A 17830-nucleotide genomic window follows, 5' to 3' on the forward strand; every position below is an offset into this window, starting at 1 on the left:
TTCCTCATCCTCCTGTCATCTCCAACCATATGAGTCCTCACTACCCTAACATTATCACCAAAAAAGACCCAACATGATCCCCTCATTCATCTTCGCCCTCTTCTCACTCCCTTTCCTTCTCAGTCGGATCTCACCTAAAGCCAGTCACCGCAGACCTCCACAGCGCAGCCAGCACCAGCAAACGCCAGGCAGTAGAAGGCTTCCACTTTGTCAGCTGCGGAATCAACTACTCAGTCCTGGTCGCGAGTTCTCTCCCATCCCATCCATGTATATCGCAAACACTAACCACCCAAACACGCACCAGTATTGCGCCGACGACGGGGACTGCATCCCCACCCCCAACGGGGGCTTGACAACCTGGGAGATAACAGGAAACTAACTGCCTCTTCCCTGGGAAATATGAAGTTTAAATGGAACTTGGGGAGCGATTGGCGGACCAAGCCTTTCAAATATCGTGTTGGGTTAGTAATTAATTGCCCCTTTCCGTATTATCTTACACCGATACATTCTCTTTTTGCTAATGCGAATCGCTTCCTGCTAAACACGCCTATCTAGCAATTTGCAGCGACATTCAGATGGCCTCGTATTCACAATCTACAAGGACGACCAACACACCATGTACCTTGATGAGGTTGGAACCAGTGTCGTTCCATTTATTTTGCCCTACCCTCAACGGAAGAAGGTGCCGTACCCTTGAAGTACCTCGGCGGTACGATGACGACAACACACACTTTGGGTACGGGCGGGATTCAAGACCCAGGAAGAATGAGTCAAGTGTCCGGCCGAGAGGTACATCCTACAGAGGCGTGCCTACCTGGGTATTCTAGTGTTCACACAATTCACCATCTTCCATCAATAACAAGTGTAGAGTTGCTGTATTCTTTTTGAAGCCCGAACACATACTTTGTCCATATCATAACATGAATATTGCTCTTGTTCCAGACCATACTCTCACGTATCCCTCCCCGCTAGCCACGCCCTCCCCTTCAACTCCCCAATTACACTATCCCTCATCCACCAAACCTCCCCCCTCTCCACCGCATCCAACTCCCTCTCCACTGCATCCAACTCCCTCTCCCTCCCCCCAACCACTCCCTCACTCTTCCCCCCACCCTGTCCCTCGACCCCAACAGACATAGAAACCTTCTTTTTCCCGTTTTTGGCAGGCGTCTTCCCCTTCTTCCTCCCCTTCCCATCCCCAGCCTCTGTCTTGTCCACCACCCTCCCAGCAAAAACCCCTCTCCTCTCGGCCCACTCAAACAACAACCTCAACCCCAACAACCTATCCCTCGACCACCCCTCCGTATCCAACCCAGCCCTCAACACCAGCTTGGCATCCACAGCCGTGCTCGCCCCCTCCCCCTCGCCCACCCCCCACCACTACTCCCCAACCGATCAAGCACCAACCCCCTCTCCGCGTGCGTCAAATCCCGCAGCGCCTGCAACTCGAAAACCCACTCCATCGGATCCCTCCCACCCAACCCCTTGTCAACAACCTCGCTACTCCCCAGCGCGCGCAACGTAGCCGGGAAAGTCCCCTCATGCGCCGGTCTCCTCCGCAAATAAACACTCTGGTTGTTCCTGAACTCATCCGCCAGACTGGGCTGATTTTGAAAATCAATCGTCAAATCCCAACAACCCAGTCCACCAGCGTCCGTGGCAACACGTAAGACATCATCTAGCGGCGGAAGCAAGCAAGGAGTCTGCCGCCGGAGGATAACAACCTCCGGATCTGTCGCATCACTCCCCGTCTGCGACGCCGCCGCCACAGCCGTCGCAGACCCCGGTTTCAAATGGATATTAATCGGCGTGTTCATCGGCTGACCGGTAGCCAAATCCTTCGCAACCAAACACCGGGGTTCCGTAGCCAGAACCCAAAAGTGACGAAACGCCTGCAGATGCGCCCGATTGTCTTGGACGTTGGCAGGAAACAGCGGGTAAAAAGCGACCAGGAGAGCAGCAGTGGCAAGGTTACTCGTCCCAAACGTGGCGGTTCCGCACCCCAAAAACAGAGCGCCAATCGCCAGGTGAGCAGCCATGTGGCTTCCGTACGTGGTGCTCTTGTCGTCTCGACCGTGCAGACCTCTCAAACGACGGAGCACAGTGATGTCCCCCGTCCCGGCCATCACCGTGGCGCAAGACAGCGCCACCAGATCCATACACATCCTCGCGTTGCTGCGAGCTAGCTCCGCGTCAAAGTTCGTCACCGGGCTTCTAACGATCCGTACAAACTCGTCGAGGTAGTGAACAAGCAGATCCCGAACTTGGATATTCGCCGAGCCGGCGAACCGAAGGCCCAGCGAAAAGCAAATGCCAGCCAAGATGGAGAAAAAAGACATGTCCCTGCTTTGAAGCTTCCGAGTGCTGCTCAGACGTGCCCGTGAATGATAAATAGAAGGCAAACTGCTCTTGATCCAGTCAAAGGTAGGTTTGATCTCCTTCCAAAGAATAACATTCTTCGCCACCGTCCTCAAAAGCAAAACATCAGGCCGGACATAGTCAAACTGCAACGTTGTGTCAGGAACATCAATCTTGCGTGCAACAATATGATCCTCAGACTTCATGAAAATGAGGGCAATAGCCATCACAGCGCCAGCAGCGGCACGGTCCAAGACATGAGCCAGCTCCACGCGCTTGGTGGACGTGGCGATTGTCAGGAGCTTTTCCGTCAAGCGCATATCTCTCAGCCCCTTCAGGTCGCCTCCTTTGCCGAGGTTGATGAAGCCCAAAGCAAAGCCGGCAGCCAGACGATAGCCTTCGTCGCGAAGTGGGTTCTCCTCCTCTCCATCCTCGAGATACTCGATTTCCGACATCATGATCTCGCTCATGCGGCGGTGTTGGCTGTTGCAGTAAAGAAGCCCAATGCCCATGATGCCAGTGGTTTGGGTGTGTTGCGACAAGTTGAGCTCGGCAGCCCCTCTCGGCAGCATACGAGTGACGTGCACCGACAGAAGGCGCGTGATCAGCGAGTCCATGGTCCCCAGATACGAGGCTGCCAGGCCGAGAAGTAGGCCAATGGATGTCATAGTATGCTTGGGTGTGAGGTACTTGAACGCAACCCACTTGGCGACCGACTTGAGATGACCGTTCAGGCCGAGGGCGAGCAGAAATCCGGCATGTCGATTGTTCAAATCTGACCCCGGCTTGTTGTACAGAATCCACGATGTGTCAATGCCTTTTGCATGAGGTGAGATGGCAAGTCCACCCGAGACGCCCTGGTGGAAGAAGGCCCAGTTAATCTTTTCCTCAGTAAACATGGCCTTGTCCACGCCGACCGAGTTGTTAATCGGCTGGACGACGCATGTGAGCTGAAATCCGTTGATCTGATATTTTTGAGTAAGAAGTGGAAAGCGAAGAGCAAAGTACAAGAGGCCCCTGCCTGCTGGTATGGCAAGGGTACTCGTCGCCACAGTAGCGACAAGCTGCTTTTGTTGCTCGAGATACTCTGGCTCCGTTGTGCCCGGCTTGGGGTTGAGGCGGACGACGCGGTGCTTGGATGTTGATAAGAGATTCTGAGCCTCATTGAGCCGTCTGTCTTCTCTAAACAAGGAGCGCACCACGGCCTGGCGTTCTGTGGCCTCTGTCTCCTCTGCGCGGTCGTGGAAGTCGTCGAGGTGCTGACACAGCATTCGCACATCCCATTTCGCAGCGTGTGATGGGGCCTGGGGCATGTTAGCAGATAATAGCACAACTATGAACCGAACACTCACATTGATCTCAGCCCCAAGTGGTCGCCATGTCTTTGATGGCCGCAAGACAGTGCTGATGTCAGTCCGACTCACTAGAGAGAGTAGCTCCTTGGACCACGAAGGCGGTGGGTTTGGTTGACACATGAATATAATGTCCTGTAAAGGCGTGAGAACTGCCTCCGGCAATGTTTCGAGAATTTGTGATGTGAAACGAGCCTCATACATGGCCACAACCACTTCGTACCGGTTCGTTGTGGTGCCAAGAAGACCAAAGAACTTGGCAAACATGAGCGATCGAGGTGTTAAGGATGACCAGAGCTGCGATCTTGACTTTCCAGAAACTGCATCTGGGCAGCCAGTGGAGTAGACGAGAGGCAATGTCGGGAACTTGCCCCCCTTACCGTATGCAAGATGGTCCTGAATCCAGCTCAGCACGCAAAAGCAGGTCGGCGGTTCAACTACCTCGGCCGCGAGAGTAGGAACCAGATCATGTACTGATTCCAGTTCCACGTCTATGCCCAGCGCATAAATGGCTTCGTGCCTCTGCCAGCCGAGCCACCTAGAGACCTGGCAGAGCGCTGTCCTCAAATCGACCTGGCCGTGTATCGTATCCTCGGGAGACAGAATGTTCAGTTTCTGTTCCTCGAGGAAAAGATGGAGCGCCATCATCATACTCCATGCTGCATTACTGCGTCCAGGGCTACCTCTGCCGAGAGCCGTGGGAAGGTATCCATCAAAGCCAAAAGCCAGTACGCCGCCAGAAGACGCCATCCATCTCTGCGCTAGTTCGATGTGAATAGCAAGGAAGCTTGGTGGACGAGGGCCTGATTCGGCAGTCACGGGGGCCGGTTCAAAGACTGGAGTATCAAGAAGCCACCGCCATGCTTTGGTGCGAGTCCAAGGCGGGCACGCTGATGAGCTGGGGTTTTCGTAGACGCGCATCGTGTCCCAGCTCTTTGGGCATGGGGGCTGTGCTGCGCCCTCCCCATAGCTCCTGAGGGAAGTCTCACTGTTGTGCCGCAAGGCGAGGAAGCTGGAAAAGAGCAGTATAACGAGTGCTGTCCATTCCTTGTCCACTATGGGGCGGCTTAGACCCCGAACACGCCCGCTCTGAAGCCACTGCATGATGTGCCACCACCCTGCCAGTAGCTTGTCGGCATAAGGAGTAGGTAGGACACTCCGGCAAGTATCCAGGACGCGACGTATTTGAGGCGATGAAGGCTGCAACTGGATTCTCACTCGATGAAACCTGCCGTCCTTGTCTCGAAGGTCAACCACACCACGCGAGTTTGAGTGACAGACGGAATCTATCTGAGTGCAGGTCATGCCAATGCCCATCGACCGCCTGCCTCGAACCTCTTTGTTGACCTTGTGGCTGCCTGCGTAATCGAGGCTGTGCAGGTTGTCAGAAAATAACAATGGTAATGTTACAGTCGTTACTTTGCCCCAAGGGGACTGCAGGCTGAGCTCTCTTCCGCCGGAGGTGTCTTCAGACAAGATCATGATGGTCTCATGCCCGTCGGATAGTTTGCATGAATCGACCACGCTTTGAACCCTCCGGGGCTCTCCGGGAACAATAGTGAGGCTGCTTGGGTTTGAGAAACTTTTCATGGCACTTTTTGTTGTGATCTTCTCGTCACGAATATCGACATGGAGGGTCAGAAGCTGGAGTCTCCTGTCGACAGGGTCCTGGATACCAACAAGAAGCATGGCGCGCCCTTGCTCATCCGTGGCAGTAGGAGGGCTAGCAAGTATAAAGACCTTGGAGTGTGTCCTGGCAGGCTTGTCCGATAGAGAGTATCGCAGGTTGGCGTTGTCCATGCTGAAGCTGTGGATCTTGGTAAGCATCATCTCCCGTGTCAGTCCATCAAAGTCGTGATCCTCCAGACCCATACTATGAAACCCCTCAAAATCACCACCAGCACGAAGCTCGTCCAGCAGGTTATCCACCGGCGCTTCATGGAGGCTGTTCAAGTCTCGATTGCCGCTGAAGCTGCCACTGAATACTGAACCGGCATATCCACTACTCATGCGAGCACGCTGGCTCCCCTGGGAGTCTAGCCTCCTGCTTGACTGTTCGGTGAAGGTTGCTCGATCTTGAGATGCAGACAGATCAGCACGAGCCAACAGAGAGCTTACTCGGCGTGACTGCCTCCGAGTAGCATCGTTGCGCTTGTCCGGATCCAAAGAGTTGAGAGCATTGTCCAAGGCCTTTTCGCTTTCCTCGATCCTAACGCTCTTCCTGGTTCTTTTGCCTGGAAGTGGTGCACCAAAGCTCTCTCTCATGGACGGGTGAATCGGGGTGGCAGCTCCGCTTGGCAGGCCTGGAGCCATAGAACTACGTCGCCGCGAAGATGATGTTCTCCTCTTCTTCTTTTTGCTCAGAAATGGGTCCTCATTCTCTAGATAGGTCAGTCGCCAAACTGTGTACATGCCGGCTTCGCGGTTAACGGTAACGGCAATATGCAAGCCCCCAGCTTCCGATGCCGGTAGATTCGGGAGCTTGACAGACTCTATGTGAAGCATTTCTTCGGCAGGACTGAGAAACAGGGGCCCGGTCGAACCCCTCCGACCCCTTGGAGGCTTCGTCCGATCTTGCTGTGTCACCACCAGTCCGATTTCCAACAACGGATCCGTCAGGCAAACAAGCCGAGGCCAGTGACTTTCACTTGTTACCATAGGAGGTTGCCACATATTTTCCAGTGTCGAGCTGAGTCGGAGGGGCAGTACTTTCGGGTTGCCCAACCCCTCGGTCGAGAACTCGGGCCCTCGTTGGGTATTGGACGACGATGGCGGCGGCTGGAACGACACGAAGGAGTTGGGCGGTACTTTCGGGAGACGCAACGAAACCGGAGCTGTATTGTTCGCCCGTGGCTTGCGTTGAATGATGACACCACATGGTGCTGCGCAGGCAGACTCGACTTCGAAGGGCATGTGGACGACATGGCTGGCACCGGAGAGGAAGTAGATGTGCGCCTGGGTCTTGAGGAAGACGACGAGAGCTTTCGAGAGGTTGGGCTTTTCGAGAGCCTTCTTCTTTTGCTTGTCGTTATCTCTAGACTGGTGTTCGGCCGAGGCAGGGAAGTTGGCTAGGAGGGCTTGGGCGATAGGTTCGTTTTCGAGGTCGAATTTGAAGCTCTTTCGAAAGACCCCGCCGCGGGACCAGAGCACACAGTTCTTCGTCGTGAGCAGTTCATCCTCATATTCGTTATCACCGTCCTTGCTAAGGCTGATGTCCCACGTGTAGGTAGATGGAGGCGGGTCAGGGTCGAGTATCCCTTCTTGAATGGCATGTCGCAAGCCGGTGGGTTGATGCACCCCGAGTGAAGCAATCGAGGCCATAGTTTTGTTGTGTTTGGTGCTGTCCTGTTTCCCTCCTCAAATTATACAAAAGGTCGAGTGCCGGGTAATGGTTGAAGGTAATTGCTGGCGATCCATCTCCTTCAGTCCATTCGCTGGAAAGAACAGCCTGGAAATGATCTTCTTTCTTCGTCTTGTCTTCAGAGGGCCGCAATGCCCATCGCAGGGCAGTCAGTAGGTCAAGAGCACTGTATCCCAGAAAGCGCGTCTGAGAGCCTGGAACCCGCGTCTGGGGGTCGCAAGGCTGCCCATTGAATATCCCCACTTTGAGGGGCAGCTGTCTATTGGTCAAAGCTTACCCCAACCACTGCAGGGACCGCCGTTTAAGCTCTGACGTAGCTTTTGGCCGCGCCTAAAGCTTCCCGAAGCAACTCAACAAACACTCGGCTCCCCACAGGCAACCTGAACCCCATAGCCATACGACCCTCGCTCTGCGCCCTGCTCCAAACCCGCCATGAAGTTGCTGCCGTCGCCTGAATCAACATGACAGGAAGCTCGCCACAGCCCGGCGACAACGATCCCCACCATGACAAGAGCCCGACCGAGTCCAGCAGCGCTGGTGTGGCGCTCAAGCACCCACCAGCCAGCGACGCAACAACAACAGGCCCAATGAAGGAGCTCAGGGTTAACACAGGCGCTGGCGCAACCTCTGACGATGAACCCGATGACACATTAGAGCAGTCTAGTGATGAGGATGGTGAAAGGGAGGAAGAGGGCGAGGAAGAGGCAGAAGAGGGCGAGGAAGAAAGCGAGGATGAAGATGAGGAGCCGAAGCTCAAGTACGCGCGATTGACCCAACACCTCGGGCCCCTTTACCGCAATGGAGATGCGACAAGCACCTTTCTAGTTGCTGGAGACAAACAGATCATAGGAACACATAATGGAAACATCGTCGGTATCCCTAACCTGCATTGGCACGAAATGGTGTGACTGACCGCCTAAACCAGCATGTTATTCAACTCCCTGTTTTCCAACCATTACGAGTCTATCATGCCCACTCAGCCTCTGTTACAGCCGTTTCCATCTCCCCATACCCTCCACCACTGTCGACGCTCAGACCCGATGCCACCCCGAAAGCTACTCCAAGTAGCCCTCGAAGACCGGGTTCATCTATCGGCGAAGGCCATGTTGTCCCAACACCACCACCGAGAAGGGCCACCCAACTCCAAAACACAGTGCCGAATACCCCGTCTAACAATATTTACATTGCTACCTCGTCGATGGACGGAAATGTCTGTGTACAATCTCTGGTCGATGTCAAGGATGTGTCGCTGCGCAACTTTGCTCGCCCTATCCAAGCCGTCGCTCTGTCTCCAGACTACAAGCACGACAAGACATATCTTTCTGGCGGGTTGTCGGGTCAGCTAATTCTGACGACGGGTGCGCCGCTCGGTCGAAGTACTGCCACAACAACGGGGGCAGCTGCGCAGGCGGCAGGTTGGCTTGGTGGCATGGTCGGCGCCAGCACAGGAAAAGATACCGTTTTGCACTCTGGCGAGGGAACTATCAACACCATCAAGTGGTCTTTGTCGGGAAAATACGTCGTCTGGCTGAACGAACATGGCATCAAGATCATGCGTACAAAGCTTCATCTGGAGAGCGCCGATGCAGACGATGCCTGGAAGCGCATCGGCCACATTGATCGGCCTCAGACGGCAGAGTGGGAGACTATGGCCAGCGTGTGGAAGGGAAGGGCTGAGTGGATCGACGAGCAAGCCGTCGAGCCTGATGAGCCTGAGAAGGAATCTCATGAAGTCCTCCTTTCGCCAGCTGCGGAAAGACTGAAACAACAACAGGTCAAGCACAGCAAGACGATAGAGCGTCTCTTGGTTGGTTGGGGTGGGACCATCTGGATCATACATGTTCACCCCGGGGGCGTCGGCGTTGGAAAGCATGCCGGGGAGAAGTCCGCTGGCCGGGCAGAGATTGTAAAGTTGTAAGTTATCCTCCGCCCGTTGCCCTTTTTTCAATTGTGTTTGCTGACCCCTCAGACTTCGTATGGATTGCATTATTTCTGGCATTTCGTTATATACCCAAAACTTGATATTAGTTCTCGCCTATTGTTTGCCGGACGACGACGACGCCAACGACCAAGACGACGGTACCGCGGCTCGCGGCCACAAGCACACATTATCCAGTGGTAGCGAGCCATCAGGCGGAATTCGTCGCAAGCAAAACAGCCAGCCTCCCGAACTGCGGCTGATCGATCTCACTTCTCAGGCAGAGGTCGACAAAGATGGCCTGACGCTCAGCCGGTTCGAAAGGCTTTCGTCCAATGACTACCACCTTGGTGTCTTGCCAGCTCAAACAGTGGCTGCTGCTGCCTCTAGTAGGGGCGCCCTGGAGACGTTGGCTGGGCTGGGCACTGAGATGCTCAACGCGGCTCTCAACCCTATCTCTCTCTTCAGCTCAGGTGCCAGTATCAGAAGCAAGGACAGCAACGAGGGCACATCGCCTGTCAAGATTGCTGCCGCGTCGGCTCTCTTGCGATCAAAGGGTGGATCTGTGCATCCAAATCTCACCAAGCCCGGAGTCAAGATCTTTATACATAGTCCGTATGACTGCATCCTCGCGACGAGGAGAGATTTGGGGGATCATCTGTCGTGGTTGTTGGAGCGACAGCAGTACCAGCAAGCATGGGAGCTTGTCAACGAGCACCCTGAGATCATGTCGACGGCTGTTGACACGAGCCCATTATCGCCGGACCATACACAGACAACCGACGATTTTTACGATGAGACCGCTTCCCTTGCCGAGGGAATGCAATCGATGTACTCGGCGGCAGAAAAGGAAAAGAGGCGGATCGGCGAACTGTGGCTGCAAGAGCTGGTTGAGGCTGGCGACTGGGTACGAGCTGGACAGACCTGTGGAAAGGTTTTGGGAACTCCAGACCGCTGGGAGAAGTGGGTGTGGACATTTGCTGGGGCGAACAAGTTTGACGAAATTGTCAATCACATCCCTACCGAGCGGACACGGCCCCCAATCCCGGGAACCATCTACGAGGTTGTGCTTGGGCATTACCTCGAGACGAGCAAACCCCAGTTCCGCGAGCTTTTGGAGAGATGGTCTCCTGACTTGTTCGAGATTACCACCATCACGACAGCCTTGGAGAACCAGCTCAACTACCGAGAAGTGAGGGAAGACAGCGTGGAGGATGGCGAGGTTGGTCGCGACTGGCGCATCGTAATGGAGAGTCTTGCCAAGCTTCATGAAGCCAACGGCAGGAATAGGGAGGCTCTCAAATGCTACATCAAGCTGCAGGATGCGGATAACGCGATGAGGTTGATCAAGGATGGGCATTTGGCTGATGCCGTGGCGGATGACATCCCTAGCTTTCTCACTCTTCGTGTTCCTCAAGGTCAGGCCAAGATGTCGAATGATGAGCTGGAACAGGCGACTCATGAGGCGATTACCCTGCTGGTGGACGAGGCACAGCATGGACTGGTCAAGCCGGATGTTGTGGTGGAGCAGCTCCAGGAGAAGAAATTGGATCTGTACACGTTCTTTTATCTTCGGGGTTTATGGCGGGGGCAGGGGATTCACGAACATAGCGGGGAGTCGAGGGCGAGGCTTGTGACCGACAGTCAGTCTCTGGTGGACAATTTTGCTGATTTGGCGGTCCATTTGTTTGCAAAGTATGACCAGGGACTGTTGATGAGCTTTCTCAAGACTTCGACTGCGTATGCGTTTGAGGAGGTGAGGTTACTCCATCTGTCCTCTTTTGCGTGTGTGTGTGTGTGTGAGGAGCATGCTAACAGTCTTTTTCTTAGGCCGTCAAAGAATGCGATCGATACGATTACATCCCCGAGCTGGTCTACCTGTACTCCAAGACTGGGCAGATGAAGCGCGCCCTGACGCTCATTATTGAACGGCTGGGCGATGTCAGCCGCGCGATTGCTTTTGCCAAGGAACAAGACGATCCTGATCTTTGGGAGGATTTGCTCGAGTATAGTATGGACAAGCCCCGGTTCATTAGAGGGTTGCTTGAGGAGGTCGGGACGGCGATTAATCCCATCACTCTTGTCAGACGGATTCCAGAGGGGCTGGAGATTGATGGTTTGAGGGAGGGGCTGAAGCATATCATGAAGGAGCATGATATCCAACACAGTATCAGCTCGGGCGTGGCAAAGGTGTTGAGGAGTGAGGTGGCGGCGGCGCAGAATTTGCTGAGGAGTGGGCAGAGGAAGGGGGTGAAGTTTGAGGTTGTGGTTAAGGGGGGCGATCATGTTGATGTCAAGGCGAAGGATGTGCCTACTATTGTTGGGGAGAAGCATGAGGTTGTTGATGATGGGGTTGATAATGAGGTGCCTAAGCCGCCGGGGAAGAAGTGGGCGCCGGGGCATTGTGCGGGGTGTTGTGAGGCGTTTACGGAGTGGGAGATGGAGACGTTGGTTGGGTTTGCCTGTGGACATGTGTATCATTTGTCGCATTTGCTGGAGAAGATGCACCCGGAGGAGAGGGTGGATCAGAGCTTGGTGAGTGCGGTTGGGGAGAGTGTGTCGCATCGGATAGGGGCCAAGGTGACGCATGCGATGTTGTTGAGGGACAAGATTGCGGGCGGGTGTCCTGTTTGCAAGGAGGCGGAGGAGACGTGATTTCAAAGATGAAGTATATATACGTTGGCCTGGCTACATAACGATGAGTTGGTTTCATGGACAATTTTCCGTGTGCAAGGTGTTGTGGCTCATCTAATCAATTACTTTTTTTTGTCAATTCATATCTCATTATCCAGAAATTCAACCCTGAACCCTCTTCTCAACAAAAGTCACCTCCCCAAAGTGCTTCTTCACCTCGGGCACCTCCAACAAACCCTTGAGGTACCCCTCCACAGAAGGCGCCTGCTTTCTCATCTCCCCGTCAAACAAGAACTTGCTCGCGAGAGTCATGGGCCCCAAAACAGCCAAATCAGCCAAAGTCAACTGGTCACCAACAAGGAACTTTCGCCCATCCTTGACCGCCTCCTCAAGCCTCTTGACGGCTCTCTCAAGGTTGCCAGCGCACTGGTTATACCTTGCCTCGTCATAAGGGATCATTTTGGCCAAGACCATCAAGAGAGGGGGGATGGTAGCGCCGGAGAGCTCAGACTCGCCAAAGAGAGCCCATTGCTCGATCAAGGCGGAGGTCTTGGGGTCAGCACCGAGGAGCTGGGAAGAGGCGGGGCCGGAGGAGGCGATGTAGCGCGCGATGGCGAGACCTTCGGTTAGGTGGAAGGTGTCGTCTGCGGAGGAGAAGGCGGGGACTTTGCCGAGGGGGAATTTGGAGAGGAAGGAGGGGTCTTTGTTTGTGACGCCCATTTGGAAAGAAGGGAACTCCAACTCGACATTGTTGAGGTCGGCGGCGACTTGGGCCTGGGAGGGGGTTTAGTATCATAAGGGGAGGGGACAACATGGGGGAAAGGGGGACGTACAATGTGGACGCGGTAGTTGCCGGGGTAGGAGTAGATCTTGCCGATGGGTGCCATGGCTACGGTTGTGTGTGAGATATCAAAGAGTACGAAGAGAGAGCAGAGATGATGTTGCGAGATGTTGAATGAATTGCGTGACTTGGTTCCAAGGACTATAAACATGAGACTGAAAAGGGAATGAGATGGGCCATATATATATATGACACTGAGCCCGGACGCCACTTGGCAACGGCTGTATACAGCGGTAGCTCAATCGAAGTCAAATGAACCCGCGGCTCAAGTGCTCAACCCCTCCATCAAGCTACCACGACTGTCGTAATCTGTGACACCAAGCCATCCTATCTTTCTCCAATCTCCACTCTTGTTAGTGTACAGCTTGCAAAAAGGACGGATGGGACGACGGCTAACAGCACATCAGAGCCATTTGTCCCACAAGCTGTTTCACCGTTGTCCCCCTTCGCTCTCCGCGCTGTTCGAGAAGATTCGTCATGGTTGCGGTCCAAGTGGGATATTCTGACAAATCCATGGCTTGGAGGAGCTAAGTGGAGCTTATAAATGACCCAAAAACTGTCTGTGCTTGTGCAAGGGGGGAAAATAAACAATGATCTGTACACTTGAATGCGATGGCTTGTTTACCTTTTTCACTTTACTGCCTCTTCGCCGAGCTCTATCGGAACAAAGTAGTGACAGTTAAAAAAAAACTAAACTTGTAAAATGAAACAAAGATTCAAGGTGAAAAAGAAAATGCAGGAGAAGCTGTGGACGAGCTGGGAATCGAACCCAGGACCTTTCGCATACAGGTGGGTATGCTAAGCGAACGCTCTACCAACTGAGCCACACGCCCTGATTGGATGGCCTTGCACCTTGGACATTCACCCTAACACAATTCAAAGTACCAAGACTCCCTTGGTTGTTTAACCTCCTGAAGCATGAAATTATGAATAATGAGGCTAAAGTACACAAACATGGCACCTATCGATAGAGTCGCCAGAAGGCGCTTGTACCGTTCTACACCTTCAGGAATATCCCAACTGAAAGCACACAAGTGGCTGAAGGCTAGGGGCGCTCAGTGGCCCGTAGCTATGCTCTTCGCTCTTTAACCATCTTTTCGAAGAAATATCTCAATCCAACTGCGGTAGAATCGCATGGCCACAGAAATCCAGCGGTTTCAAGAAGCTTCCGGCCGACGAGCTCCAGCGAATCTGCACTCAAGATCTAAATACGAGTTAAAACCAATCGAAATTTAAAGTGTCCCTACCTACCTGTGACTATAAAAAAGCCCATTTGCGGACTGCCGGTTGCGCTCGCATTGACATTTCTAGATAGACTGAGAATTATTAGTTTGCCACACGATAACACGGAGCAGGAAGACGAACTTGGATGTGTGAGCGGTGAATGGAAGAGTTCTCGGTCTGTCCTGTGCGCAAGCTGTTCTGCCTATGCGTTTAATGATGGGTTATGCTACGAAACGGGGTTATTTGGTGACTGAAAAGATCGCCTGGCAGCAGGTCTGCAGCTGGTTGAGCTCGTGGAGCTCTTGCTCATACTGCTCCCAATATGTTGTAACCTGCGCCTTTGCCATCGGTTAGCACTATTCAAGTACCCTAGATATCGACCCGAACCAAGCAATCTTGCATACCTATTCGAATGTCACCAGTATCCAATCGAACTAACAGACTTTTGTCCTGGGCAAAAAGGTGAGAGTCTAAAAATATCCCGAGGCCGTGAACAGTTGGCGCCCACTTTCGGAGTGCTCGGAACCTATCGGATCTTCAAGAGCAAGATGGTGGAGAGTGAAACTTAAAAACGAGATGCATGATGGCCGTCTCCGAGGTCAGGTCCGGTACTACTTAAAACCTGGCCGATTCCAAGGCCACATCACTTGCCTCCGATGAGACAATCATCAACCATTGGAGCAGTTGCTTAGGTATATGGCCAAAAACACAAGAAATCTATAAACTGGCCTCATTTCAGATTCAAAAGACCTCACCAGAAATGTCCAAAGACAACAGTCTCCTTTCGAAGACCTCGGAGAATCACCACTGCTAGAACCTATTACTCTAGAATCATGTCTCCCACGAAGCTAGATCTGGTATATGTCGTGATGACAATTCTGTCATCAGTCTCAGCTTCCGAGCTTATCCTTACTTCTCCATGTCACACCATAATTGCACCAGAGACACTCCCAGCAACTGGAATTCCTACCATCGAACTGGCAATAATCATGCCAACACCACCGAGTGCCTCCTCACACATTCAGACTTCAAACTTGACAATCCAAATGAACTGGCTCGGGGGTGTAGGGTGGACAACTATGGACGACACGCTGGACACTTTCACGATGGGGGTAACAGTCACCACCCCAACATCAACAGTTTCGGCAATTGGGCCATTGCCAACGCCCATAGTAATTGCTACGGCTTCGGCTTTATGAGACTTCCATGGTCAGAGGGCGGTGCTTTGGTCTTTGCTACCTTACCAAGGTGGGTACCTAGCTAGCTGAGGTCAATTACAACGCACCTGGTATCTTGTCTCCCTTAATCACCTGACACTCTATGTAGGGCTAGTCTATACCGGAAAATGACTTCGCAGAAACAATGAGCACACAAATCAGAGAACTGGGGGTTGGGGGAGGTGTCAGAGGCATAGGTTGTCATGTGTTACAGGGTATAAACTAAGCCGCTACTCCATCGTGTCAATATCCATCCCATTTACGTGTACCAAGTAGGCTCAGGGTGCTCCCCGAGCAAGACATATCTTCCCAGCTCTCGGTTCTTGTAAGCCACCGGATCGTGCAGAGTGTGGGTTCTGATATCTCTCCAGAATCTGTCCAGCCCAACCTTGCTGGCAGTTGCCCTGGAGCCAGTCACTTCAAACACTCCCGCTGTCACCCGAAGACCAACATCGGTGGTGACAACCTTGACGGAGGCAACCAACTCGGCCCATTCACCACGCTCCTCGATGGGGAAGGCGGCTCGGTTGTTCTGGTAGGTGCCATAGATGCGGTCAGCTTCGGCCCCAGCCTGGTTGGCGAGGGCCTCGGCAGCACGGAGGTGGGCGAAGAAGTTGCCGTAGGTGGAGAGGATGTAGAATTCATCGGTGGCCTTCTCCTTGTTCTGTTTTGGCAGGTTAGGCGTTGTTTTCCATCTATTGTGGGAAAGGATGGTACTCACGTCGCCGCCGTATGGCCACGCTCTTGTGTTGGTTGTGGTGTACTTCTTGGCAAAGTCCAAGGCGCCGAGGGCGATGCCAAGGTAGAAATTGCTGAACACGAGTTGAATACTGCATTGTGTTAGTATCAGAACAAGACAAATGGTTGTAAAGGTAAACCTACGTAGGAAGCAAGAGAGCGGGAAAAGGAATACCCAGCACAGCCGGGTCAGGCTTCTTGGTCGCCACATCCCAACCAAGAGCATCAGTCCATGGGGCGGAGATGCCTTCAATCTTGGCGCTACCAGACTCCGTCAACCTCAAGCCAACATTGTCCCAGTTGTAGTGGAACTGAATGCCAGCTTGGGCAGTAGGAACGATGGCAAAAATGTGCTCTTCAGGTCTGTCATGAATGGCACCCTCGAGGACAATCAGATCAGAGACAGCGGCGCCAGTGGTGAAGTTCTTGAAGCCGTTGTAGGTGATGTTGGAGTCATCGTATGTGATCTTGAGGTCATTGTCTCTTGGGTTGACAGCGCCGCCGACGTAGTAGTTGTTTTCAATGATGAGCTTCTGGAACCGTTCGGCCTGCTCATCATTGCCGACCACGTGGGCTGTTCGTGACCACAAGAGGTGGTATCCAAGCAACATGCCAATGGAGCTACATCATGTGTTAGGCTTCAAACGCTTGCCATGGGGAAGTGAAGAGGAAACATACCCGTCGCCTTTGGCAACTTCTCTGATGACCTCATAGCCGACACTCCATGGTTGCTCACCACCACCGTACTTTTTTGGGCCGAGAACCTTCAAAAGCCCAGAGTGCTTGAGAAGAGCAACCTCGGCTTTGGGGGACTTGTTGGCTTTCTCGCGAGCAGCAGCATCAACAGACAAAACAGCCGCAACTTCACGAGCACGCTCAAGCCAGCCTTGAGCATCAGTGGGATAGGTCGCCCATTTCGACTCGTACTCGGCGTAGACTGCTGGGTCAGTGGCGGAAGGAGCCTGGCTGATGACAGGAACCACTGGAGTGGCCATTGTGGTGTGCTTTTTTTGTGAGGGACACGGTGTAGGGGTATCAAAAGGTTGAAAATAATGGTGGGAATGGCAGAAAGGGCCTGTTGACGGTAGACTAAAGAGTTACATGTTGAGAATGTGAGTAGTATGCCCTGTTCTTATACTAAGGCTCATAACCTTCCACATCAACGCCATCATGCCCTTCGGGTATCCCTCTGCTGCTGCCATGACGACCGCATCGATCGTGCTTCCCATCTCGTCACGAAAACTCCCGATTGGTATTGCGAATAAAGCCTCCAAAATTCCGTGAGTCGCTTTTCTGGTAAGGATACGCTTGTAAGAAGCAGGTGAGACTCTTCCCGCCCCGAAATCAAACAAAACGGCTCTACCCGGCGCTATTGGGATTGAAGGCCTGCGTGTTTCAGAGCACACCACAAGCCATGGGCAGCAAATGGCGACTAAGAAGAGCAACCAAGACCCTTAATCCCAGCAGGCTGCGTAGTATCATGCTCATTGAGATCTTGGTGTCTTAGATGGATTAGATTGATTCGATGGGTTAACGATCTGACATGTTTGGCGTGCTTCAACCTCCTGCTGCCGCCGATCTAGGATTCCAGCCAGTCGTGAACGCCCTTCAAGATGACGCCACAGGTCCCAAGAATGATAACAGAGCTACCCGCAGCTGAGGGATGCAGGAAGGAGCCGCTTTGGAAGCTACCACTGCGATGGAGCTTTGAGTTTTCTCTCGACTTACACCTGCTGTCCAATTATCTTCGCCGGCTCCACCTCCGTCCTGGCCATGAACCCCCCGTGCGCAGCACCCCCCTCTGCTCAAGCACAAGCAGCAAACGAGCACACTCCGAATTTCCGAACGTCCGCGACGCTTTCAAACAGTTCTTTTTCTTCATTACAGTGATGGTCATTGGAAGACTGAAGCTAAGATCCAGTCTCCCAGCTCCGCCTTGCTAGTCGATTGCGTGCTGGGGGTCCGCATTCCCCACGCCAAGACCAGGCCGATCAAGCGAGATCCTCCCCAACTCTATGCTGTTGGCGCATGGCATCATTGCCTTGCGCGATGACGGGATGCGCTCACATCTCAGTCAAGAGAACTGCCCAACTTTTTGCGGGGGCCCCAAGTGTATAAGAGCGAGCAGGATGTTTAGAGGATTGCCCAAACCAGTTGCTGAATTGCGTGATCGACCCGGTCTTGTTT

The 17830-nt window shown here is 53.2% G+C and overlaps 4 protein-coding genes and 1 non-coding gene across 5 annotated transcripts; 2 read left to right on the plus strand and 3 right to left on the minus strand.

Annotated features, from left to right (window-relative positions):
• Positions 1-1319: 1319 nt before the first annotated feature.
• APC1 (Anaphase-promoting complex subunit 1) lies at positions 1320-8122 on the minus strand (the record flags this gene model as incomplete). The annotated part of the gene is made up of 2 exons (XM_062947469.1): positions 3711-8122; positions 1320-3662 (listed from the first exon to the last, which is right to left on the minus strand). The coding sequence occupies exons 1-2, from the start codon at positions 7029-7031 to the stop codon at positions 1320-1322; spliced, it is 5664 nt and encodes a 1887-aa protein (XP_062798474.1). The 5' UTR covers positions 7032-8122.
• On the plus strand, positions 7228-11644 carry VPS41 (Vacuolar protein sorting-associated protein 41; the record flags this gene model as incomplete). Its single annotated transcript, XM_062947468.1, has 4 exons — positions 7228-7940; positions 7997-8985; positions 9041-10745; positions 10820-11644. The coding sequence occupies exons 1-4, from the start codon at positions 7533-7535 to the stop codon at positions 11642-11644; spliced, it is 3927 nt and encodes a 1308-aa protein (XP_062798475.1). The 5' UTR covers positions 7228-7532.
• A 31-nt stretch (positions 11645-11675) lies between these two features.
• QC764_502060 (uncharacterized protein) lies at positions 11676-13212 on the minus strand. Its single transcript, XM_062947467.1, has 3 exons — positions 13090-13212; positions 12457-13024; positions 11676-12397 (listed from the first exon to the last, which is right to left on the minus strand). The coding sequence occupies exons 2-3, from the start codon at positions 12613-12615 to the stop codon at positions 11786-11788; spliced, it is 771 nt and encodes a 256-aa protein (XP_062798476.1). The 5' UTR covers positions 12616-13024; positions 13090-13212; the 3' UTR covers positions 11676-11785.
• Positions 13213-13297, plus strand: QC764_0073490. Its single transcript has one exon. It is a non-coding gene; the product is annotated as a tRNA-Ala (tRNA).
• Positions 13298-14942: 1645 nt separating this feature from the next.
• Positions 14943-16638, minus strand: QC764_502050 (uncharacterized protein; the record flags this gene model as incomplete). The annotated part of the gene is made up of 4 exons (XM_062947466.1): positions 14943-15569; positions 15627-15735; positions 15788-16264; positions 16322-16638. 4 exons carry the CDS (start codon positions 16636-16638, stop codon positions 15165-15167), a joined length of 1308 nt encoding a protein of 435 aa, XP_062798477.1. The 3' UTR covers positions 14943-15164.
• Positions 16639-17830: the final 1192 nt, after the last annotated feature.

This window comes from Podospora pseudoanserina, chromosome 5 (assembly GCF_035222485.1).
Source record: "Podospora pseudoanserina strain CBS 124.78 chromosome 5, whole genome shotgun sequence".
Lineage (NCBI taxonomy): Eukaryota > Fungi > Ascomycota > Sordariomycetes > Sordariales > Podosporaceae > Podospora > Podospora pseudoanserina.

Coding starts and splice junctions, on each gene's coding strand:
- QC764_502060 (XM_062947467.1), bottom strand. CDS start 12,615: ATGTTTATAGTCCTTGGAACCAAGTCACGCAATTCATTCAACATCTCG. Junction 12,398..12,456: donor GCAACTACCGCGTCCACATT/GTACGTCCCCCT, acceptor ACCCCCTCCCAG/GCCCAAGTCGCCGCCGACCT.